At 46.5% G+C, this 9,849-nt stretch overlaps 1 protein-coding gene across 1 annotated transcript; it reads right to left on the bottom strand.

Annotated features, from left to right (window-relative positions):
* Positions 1-3,937: 3,937 nt before the first annotated feature.
* On the bottom strand, positions 3,938-4,689 carry CLDN25 (claudin 25). Its single transcript, XM_034754718.1, has one exon. The coding sequence runs from the start codon at positions 4,628-4,630 to the stop codon at positions 3,938-3,940; it is 693 nt and encodes a 230-aa protein (XP_034610609.1). The 5' UTR covers positions 4,631-4,689.
* Positions 4,690-9,849: the final 5,160 nt, after the last annotated feature.

Here is a 9,849-nt window from a genome sequence, read left to right as displayed (position 1 = left end):
GTAGATAAAGAAAAAAATATGGTACAAGTCACGTTCTATCCTAGGGTTAAAAATGGCTAGCAACAAACCTAGGGTTTAAAAACAACTAGCATAAACATTTATTGTTTGTCTGCACTACAGTTTTCAATCTTGTTTAACGTGTTAAAAATGATTACAAGTTACAGTGTAGCTGAGTCTCTAGTGTATCAGAGTCTCTTGAGTTCTCTTAAATGTAAGTTAAATAAGGGTGAATCTAGCTGTAGTTTTTGAGTAGCTTTGAGCTGTCGTTTTTCTCCTGACTTACTTTGTGTCCAGGTGGTTGTGGGGTTTTTTTACTTCAAGATAAATAGTATAAGTGTAGTTGCACATTCCCTTTTGCTCTGAATTAGCTTTTCAGTAGGAGACAAATTTCAATAGGAGACAAATCCTTCCTGGTGGTTGTACTCTTTGTCCAGACGTACATCAGCCCATCTAGCAAGAATTGAGGTCTAGACAAATGGAGCCACTTGTAGAGAAGCTTTTTGTATCTTACTTCTGGGTGAAGTTCACCCACCTGGAGTACTGGGTCACCTAAGACTCTTTCACCCGCCTGTCCTCCGCTGTACATATTCCAGAGACTTTGACACGCAGGTTGCTTATTTTGACAGGCCACCCAAGAGAAATTCCTTTAGAGAGCCCCACTTTGAACCCCTTTCTATTTCGAGTCGTTCTGCAGTTGGCTGTCTATATGCAGAATGCCTTCAGGAAACAGCCATTTCCAAGCACACAGCAGTGAGTAATTCACTTGGATTAAATTAGCAAAGAGGAAGGAGAAACACTGTAAGCTCCTGCAGCCAAACTGTTTATTCATTTGGGACTGAAATGTTTGAGTTTCATATTCAGTTGCTCACATAAATCTGCATTATAGCAGAACCATTACCCTTTTTATAGTTAAGCTTCTGTTAGCATTTCCCTAGCAAAACACAGATTTATTCCAACAGTTCAAAACACAGCTGTAAAAATAAAATAAAAAACCTTCCAGATGGGGACTCGATGGGCAAATTGAAGATAGACATTTATAGGGCTAGGTTAAGAGTGCAAAATAGTAATAATTGGTGGAGTTCTGTTTGAATGCAGACAGGTGAGGATTAGTCGTCAATGACAGGGTGACTCACTTTGCCTGTTTCACCCTCACCTGGTTATTTAACTTTGGAGTTGGGGTTCACCCTCTTTTTCCCCAGTTAACATAGAGTCAAAACTGAAAACACTCTTAAAGAAACCACCCTACCACTGTGCAGGGATAGTCACATACCATTACCTTTTTAAGGGGTGATGGTGGAGCCAAGGGCCTTTGATATTTCAACTTTGTGGCCTTATTTGTGTTTCATATTGTCCTAAATGGCTTGCTTTTGCAAGGTGGGATGGTGGTGATTCTCTTGTTTCCTAGCTACTCTCTGTTATCATCTAGTACTAAAACTCTCAAGAGACCTCCGTTTTTGGTAGTTTCAAGTCTGGCTTGTTGGAGGAGTGGTGCACGGGGTTCTGAGATATCCCTAACGCTTTGTCTTCCCTGTCCCCGAAGTGCCTATCTGTTTTGCCATATAGGTAATTTCTCATCAAGTCTTTACTCCATGACCCTGCTAACAATATTTGCTGTTCACCGCCACACTAGACTCCCTCATATCCATTGTGCTATGTTGAGAGTTTAGTAGAGGGTGTGTAATTTTAAAGACCCCTCTGTGCAAGAACTAAACCAGTCATACCCCTGCAAAAAGCCAGTTTGGCTGCGACCGAATAGGATATGATTGGGGGAAATCCTAATGTACACGGAGTGCCATTGTTCGTACAGTCATGGGAATATTTGTCCCATTAAACTACTACCAAAAATATATGAACAATAGACCTCCAACTCCACACACAGCAAAAACCAAATATTAGGAAATTAAAGGACTTGTTTACTTGTAACACTAATCTGCTTGAAGAGCCCAATCCAGTGTCCAGTGAATTCCATTGAAATCTTTCCATTGACATTGGATCAGGCTTTAAAGCCACAAACGCATAAAGGGAGCCTACTGACGCTAAAAAATCTGGGCTGTCACCACAATTCTCTTCTCTCCCCCCTCACTCCCTACGTTGATTTCCCCAGGGTGCGGATGACAGTGACAGCCAACACCTAAGAGTCTCTTTTGCCTTTGGGGGTTTGTCAGGCCCCTGGAAAGTAGCAAACAGTTTGTGTAGATCTTTGAAAAGCACATTCCACCAGCCAAGAATGTTGCCCTCCTGCCCCTGCGTTGTGCATCTCTTGATACTTGTTACAGAAATCGGACTCTTCGCTTCTGCTCTTTACAGTTCCTAAACTGTCTGTCATCGACTAATTTCCACAGCAACCAGCCGTGTTGCCACAAATACGGGATTTTGACTTGGTGTGGGGCAGCGAGAGGGAAAGGGGGAAGCTAGTGGGAGGTGAAGGCAGCAGCAACAACAATCATTTTTTCGCACATACTTAACGGACAACTGGGAGCAGCAGAATTGGCTGAAGAAGAAGGTCGTTCCGAATTTTCGGTGGGTTCCTTTCAGTTCTTTTTCACATGAATTTTAAGGTTCTAATATGTATGCACTTGGGACCTGATCCAAACCTATTAGAGAAAATGGGGAGACCTTCTGTTGACTTGGATCAGGCTGTGAAATCACATCCTGAATTATCCATACAAGCAAAGTTCCCATTCACGAAAGAAATACATGCATCATTTCAAATAGTGATTGGGAGATTTGAAAGGCTGATGGAGGGTGGATTGTTCAGGAAGCTCGGGCAGGCTCCCTAACGTTCATTTTTTGGCCTGTCCGCAAAGTTTCTAAAATGTCCTGGGTTCAGCCAGGCTAGGAAAATCTCTGCGAATAACCTTGCTCTCTGCATATTGGTATCTATGCTGGGACAAATTGCAAAACCAAACTTTTTAAACCAAAAGTGAACTACTTTGATTCTCAAAAGAATTCTGATTTTGGATGGGGGCTTCCTTGGATTGATCTCATTGTCACAGACATTGTAAGCAAAGGTTTTAAAAATAACAAAACAGAGTTGTTAAATAGTACTGTAGCATCAGATTTACTCCTGATCAGGCAAAATGAGTATTTAACAGGTTTCTTATATATAACTCTATTAGTAGTAACAGTAAGTGAATACAAGCATTTTTTTTGGTAGCCAAATGTAAATTTAGGAGATCTTTAGAGGAACAGTTACATTCTAATTGTTATACACAAGTGATCTAAAAAAGAATTAAATTGGATAACATTCTAATTGTGGGTCTGATATTTTTATGATTTCACTGACTATATGCCTCTGATTTTGCACCTTTCATGGATGTGGAAAATGCATTTTTTGTATAAACTGACTTTCTATAAGAACATTTCGCTAGATGAACAAAGATACTGCAGCGTTGCTCTTTATAGTTAAAATCCTGCAACCCCATCTTCTCCTTTGATGCTGTTCAAGATGCAGTTACTTTTTGAGAGCACAGAAACATGTTGCCATCAAATTGAATAATTTATGTGGTGGAATTTATCCCTGTGTATAGATAGATATTTCCTCACCCACCTTGTCTCCCTACAATGGACAGTTAAGGAGCGATAACCTACAGAATTGTGTACAGAAGTTACTATCCTATCAGAAATTTCCAAAGATGCTCAAATAGAATAATCAATAACATGCTGCATTTAAATGTTGCTAGAAATATGAAGTGCTATTTAGTTTTCTGTGTTCACCTCACTGATTTTATAGTGCCAGGCTCAGTTTGCAAGAGTCTCAGAAAAAGCTTTTGCTCTTTAAAACTTACAAACACACAGGAAGACAAAACAAATAGCAAGACTTAATAATGTCTTATGGACAAAAAAGTAGCTAATCATCCTGTAAATCATTATGGGATTTCATAAATCTCAAAATCTGAAAAGCTAGGGAGCAGTACAGAATTCTGTGCCGGAAGTCTTAGATTACCAGGTCAGCGTTTTTGGGGTGTGAATGTTGGCTCCAGTGTCGCATTGCTAATGGATCTTGCACCTGTGTTGGTTCACGGCAAGCTGCTAAAGGCATTGTTGGCATTTCCGTCCCTTTCAAACAGGCTGAGCAGATGATGAGCAGCCCGCCTATTACAAGGAAAAATCCAGCAAACCAGCCCAAGAACATTGCTTCCCCAAATTCCCATCTAGGTACAATTTCTGGGACAGTTTCATCCCAGAATTCATTTACGGTGTTATAGGCGAGCCAGGAAACTGGAATGAGGGTCATAATTCCTGAGATGCCAAAAATCACTCCTCCGCAAAGCGTTAGTTGTTTCTTTAGAGCCGTTTTTTCTTCCCAGGCCTTGCAACAGTCTAGCCCACAACTGGAGATCAAGAATCCAAGAAGTCCTGATCCATTAGAGAGGAACATCAAAATCCTGGACACCCTGAGGTCCAATGGCAGAGCCAAGAAAGACTCATAGCTTTTACACTCCATAATACCTTCCTCTTGCATTACGCAGACTTGCCAAAGCCCCATGGTCCAGATCTCCATTTCATTCAAGTCCAGGTTGAGATTCTTCCAGAGTGGCACAAAAGTCGCAACGCAGGATGAGACCCATCCAAAGAATGAGAGAAATATTCCTCCCAGGTGAACCTTCGTGTTACAGCTCCAAGCCATGCTGGTGCTGTGTGAGTGAGCTGTGTGCCGGTCAAGATGAATTTGGGTGTTTGAGCAGAAGCTTTTGGTATTAACTCTTTTGAAGCTGTGCTACAGAGTAGGTTTCCATGAATCTGTTCTTTCAGTTGACGGGCTGTTGACTGAGAGCTATTATTTGTTTCTAGCTTTCAGAGGAGTAGCGTGGGGGAAATTCAAACTTATACCACTAATTCCTGGGTGTGGCAACAATTATTTTCATGTTTTGTTGGTTTTACTGGATTAAAAAAAAAAATTCTGGCAGGAGTGCCTTCTAGCAGTCCAGCCAATTCAGTGCTGTGCAGTAGGGCATCAAATGATCGGCCCCTACCACAATACGTAAGCATACACGAAAACAGCAGCTGTGGGACCCTGCAACTACTGCAGTGTGGGTCCCAAACAAAACGCACTAACATAGCCCAGCACTTTGAGGCAGATTCAGCTGCTGCCAACAGGCTGGGAGGATCTCCTGATCACTGCGGCTGAGATTCCAACATGCAAGTGGGTCTCCACCGTGCATTCAGCTACTGAGGGATGGACGTTGCGGTACTCGGATCAAGTCTGGTCTTAGGCTTGGTCGTCAAGTGTTTTTCTCTCCAATCATTTAGTGCTCCTCACTTGGCGGTCATCTGGCCTGGCTGGCCAGGCTTTTTAAGGTTAAAGTCCGTTCTATGAGCAATACTTAAAAGGCCCTCCGTTGACTTTTCTATCTGTACTCCCTATCCAGCTGATCCTGCCATGAAACAACTCCTCCAGAAGCCAGGTGTGAGGGCAGGTGGAGTGAGCAACCGAAGTGCATTTCACCATTGATGAAAAGGGGGAGAGAGGGAAGCAGAGTAAAGGAAAAAGCAGGACAGAACTGGGAGAGCAGATGTGGGAAGGGAGAAGAAGGGGAATGTTGAGAGAAGGAGGCAGAGGAACTGGGGGTCTGTGCCGGGTGGAGAGCAGTACAATAATGCAGAGAGGAAGAATGGAACTGGTGCAGTCAGATTGGTCTCAGACAACACATCTGAGAGGAGTTTTCCCTAAAAAAAGGTTCGGTGGGGGAGAGGAGGGTCTGGCTGTCTGTGCAGACTGTGTCACAGTGCTCTAAAGTCTACCTAACTACAACGGGCAGCCAGTCCCATTTTGTTCTGGCCACCACTCCATACGCAAGACGGTTTAGCAAAAGACTGACTAACCCGCCCCCACCAGGCCTCAGAAACCCTGCAGTGAGAGGCTTGGCAGAGAAAGTACCTCTGGACAAATGGTAGCTCCAAGAACGACTGGGATGGGGTGTTGAGAAGAACCCTTGAACAGCTAGAGAAGATGTGGAATACTTGAGCCAAACACCTTCCCCCCCCCCTTCCCCCCTTCCCGTTAATGACTCCAGCCTGATGAATGACACTCTATCCCATTCTCAGAGGCTTTTTAAAGTGTTGGCCATTATTCAATCATTAAATAAATATCAAAGGAGCTTGGCATGCCACAGCAAGGAATCAATTGTGGGCAGGCCTTTATGAGAAATCCCGGCATTTGCATCTCCCGGGGCTCACTTGGCATGCAGAGGGGAAATGCGACCTGTTTGCTCAAGGCGGGTGTTGGAAAGGCTGCCGGCTGGGCAGCACTTTCGTAATAAGCGTAATGACAGCGATCCGTTCAACTGAAGTACTTAACCTTCAAGGAGCTCGAGGCCATTTACAAACTCTGGTGAATTACACCTTTTAATCTGCTCTAGTGGGAGATGGGGAGCACGTTCTGGGATCTGATGCCAGGGTGCTGGGCATGAGGCAAGGAACAGCCGGCTGCCTTACCCGGATGGGGGAATGAAGGCAGAACGGAGCGAACTCACTTGCCTGAGGTCGCACCCCATGTCAATGACAGCTGTACATTCAGGAGTCCCGACTCCCCGTCCTGCTGCTTTAACCACTAGGGAAACTTTCTTTGATACATATACTTGAAAACAACTGTTTGAATTTATCTCTTTGTCTCGCCGGTGTCGTGGTTTTTGTAACCAGACAGCGCCAGAGGGAGGGAGCCGATGGTCTGAGATCATTTAAGGAGAATGGGAACCAGCTCCCAATCAGAAAAATTTATCTGTTTGTTTTTGCATTACTCTATTATTGGTCCCACCAGGTCCACCCTCCCCTACCCAGCAACGACTCCAGCCTGACGAATGACTGGTTAGCAATGGTCACCAACTGTTGCTTCCAAGGAAGGCAAAACATCCGTCACACTGGTGGCCACCTTCTTCCTGCCCCCAGCTGGTGAACGGCTTCTGGCTTGATGCTGTGTCCAAGGAGATGGTGGAACTCCATCATCTATGGCGGAACCCTTCCCCACTCTTCCTCCAGAGGCTGCAGAATCTGCCCTGCCACCGGAAACACTTGTCCATGTCCTATTCATAGGGTCCCAAAGAGCCAGCTTTTTGCCTTTGAAATACCTCAGGTAGCAGCAAATGTCAGGCAATCTAGAAGGGGAGACCACAGTGTTGTGGAGCCCCAACCTTCCCTTCTTTCTCAGTGGGATCCCAGAAGGTTCTGTGAATTGCAACCACATCTTTGGACTTAAACCCTAATGGCACACCACATCCTCAGGAAATGCTTTGCAAGCATTGATCCTCACGACAACCCAGTGACTGGTCCATGCTGTTATCCCCATTTAAGGGACAGAGCAACTGAGACACAGATTGGTGCAAATCTATCCCGGGAGTTGGAGGCAAAGCTGGGATTAGAATTGAGGAACTCCTAGGTACAGGACATGTTTTGCTGCTGAAATAAAATACCCTGTTGTTTAAAAAATAAATGATGGAATACGTCATAGGGAAGGTCTTAAGTTTCTGTTTGCACTCACTCCCCATCTGTCCCTCCGTGCACAGACATATAAAGGGAACACAATGTCCAGCTTTTAGAATTCTGTCTTTATTGGGGGATTAGTGACTCTAATCTCTCACTTGTCTGCCTCCTTTGTTATCAAGAAGGATATTAAGGGCCAAGGCTGGTAAATTACTGCGTCTCCTTCACTGTGGTGGTGGTGTTGGGGATACTGTGGTCTTCCAACTCCAATTGAAGGATTTAGTCCTAGATCCTCTACCGCTTGGATTTACAAGTTGTGTCAGTGGTTCATGTCTGGTTCCCCCTCCAGTACCTTTGTTTTTAGGTGTGGATGGTGGGAAGTTATCTCAGCACTGAAAATCCACTGGTGACTGGAAGTTAGCCAGTGGAACTGAAGCTCCTGGACTGGCTCCCATGTTGTGTTTGGCACACTGAAGCCATTGGGCCTGCCTTTGTGAGGTGTTGGGGGCCCTTTGCGGGCTGAAGAGCACGCAGCATCTTGCAGGCTCAAGCCTTTGTGCTGCAGAAATTCCGAAGGGAAAACTCGGCTAGCTTAGCTGCCGCTTTGCGTTGGATTTTCAAGGGCTCAGCAACCACCACTGGGGCCAGGTTCTCTAAGGTGCTCAGTCCCCAGCAGCGCCCAGCATCTGAAGAGTTCAGCACCCAGCATGCCGAGCTCCTTAGACAATCTGGCCACTTACGTAGGACCCTAAATGGGAGCTAAGCTCTTTTTGAAAGTCTGGCTCCAAGCGCTCTTGTCCTTCGGCGGGTACCGGTGGCTGCTATTTGGTAACTGCCAAGTGAGTTTGGCATTGGTGCAAGCAGCTTGAAGGGGCCATGCCAACGGGGCGGTGAGGACTGATGCACTCTTCCCAATCAAAGGCACTGCCCTCATGCTCCAGATGCCTGTGCTGGAGCCATGGGAACCCCCACAGTAACAAACCCTTGAGCTGACAACTGAACCCCTCCGGCAAAGTATGGAGCACTTTAAAAAAATGTGTTTGTTTAGTCTGAATAGTTGCTAGCTTCATTCTTTTGGGTAAATAAGCCGTTTCCTAACCTCCTTGGGAGGGTTTCTTTCTTCTCTCTCTCTCGGTTTGTTCTCAGTTGCCAGCGCCGCTGCTTTCCTGCTCCCACCAGCCTCTGCTGTTGAATGTGGGAGGAAAGCTTGGAGCCTGTGGCTCGGCCCTTGGCCAGCGTGCGGCACAGTTCCTGCTTTCCCTGGATGCAGTCAGGTGAGGAGATGGCTATGGGGCATGTACTTGTCATTCTGCCTGGCTTGTGAGGTGTGACCTGAATCCATAAACTGCGGCAACTTCCGGCGGTGCATAGTCATCCAGCCTGAACACTAGCTGGCTCTGAATCCCCTCTGCTTCCATGGGAGTCCAAAGCCAAACTACCATTGGTGTCAGTGGCAACCAGATCAGGCCGTCTTAGGGGAATGCAGCTCCTCCACCCACTGCAGTCAGCAATGCGGGAGTCATTTCCTCCGGCCACTGGGGGAAATGGCTCTGGCAAGGGGGTTTCAAAGGAGCCTAAAGGAGTTAGGCACTCACTCCCTGGTGAATTTCAGCTGGATTTGGGATGCAAACTCCCTTCAGCCCCTTAGGAAAGCTCAACCTTTGTCACTGTCAGGGTTCAATTTGTGGGGAACAAAAGGCCAGGCACAGCTGGGATTGGAGAGGGAGGACAGGTCTCTGCAGAGATTCCTCCCCCGGCTCATGGGCACACACGTGGCACGTGTTTTGGGGGGAGTCAAATCCCTGCAGGATTTCTCAGAGTCAGGCCAGAGTGATGCTGCCCAGCTGGGATGTCATGACGTGCGGCTGAGCTCAGTGAAGATCAGAACCGCCTAGAGCATTGGGGGAAGGGGGGGAGGAGCTGCTGCCTAGAAGCTGATGCACTGTGTTTGCTATTGAAGCATTGATGCCCCGTGCAGGGAACGTGACCAGAGGCTGTGCTGGGGGTTCGTTTTTTGGTGTTCTTTGGACTGTACAAACCAAACCTGAAACCCCAGAGGGGGGGCTGCTTAACTGGGGTCTCCTGGGATCTTTCCCTCTAGCTGCACAGACTATGACTCTTCCCCAACCTCTACTAACGGCAAAATGCTCCAATCCTGTCCCTTTGGAGTGTCTCGGGGAGCAGGGGCTGCTGCCAGCCCCTGTCTTCCCCAAGGGCTCTGGGCGTGGCCAGGATCCTCCGGGGCACCATGAGGGCTGTTCACAAAGTCTCTTGTATTCTTTGCATGACAGATCAAAGGCACCAGAACCAGGACGTTCCCGAGCAAATCCTCCATACCGATGCATTGGGCGATGTCTTCTACTCCACTTGTGATCACAAGAACGTCGGCAGAGAGATCGGCTCCAGGTGCATCTCCCCCCCTCCCCCCCC

This window comes from Trachemys scripta, chromosome 21 (assembly GCF_013100865.1).
Source record: "Trachemys scripta elegans isolate TJP31775 chromosome 21, CAS_Tse_1.0, whole genome shotgun sequence".
Classification (NCBI taxonomy): domain Eukaryota; kingdom Metazoa; phylum Chordata; order Testudines; family Emydidae; genus Trachemys; species Trachemys scripta.
This window is presented reverse-complemented; position numbering and strand designations above follow the sequence as displayed.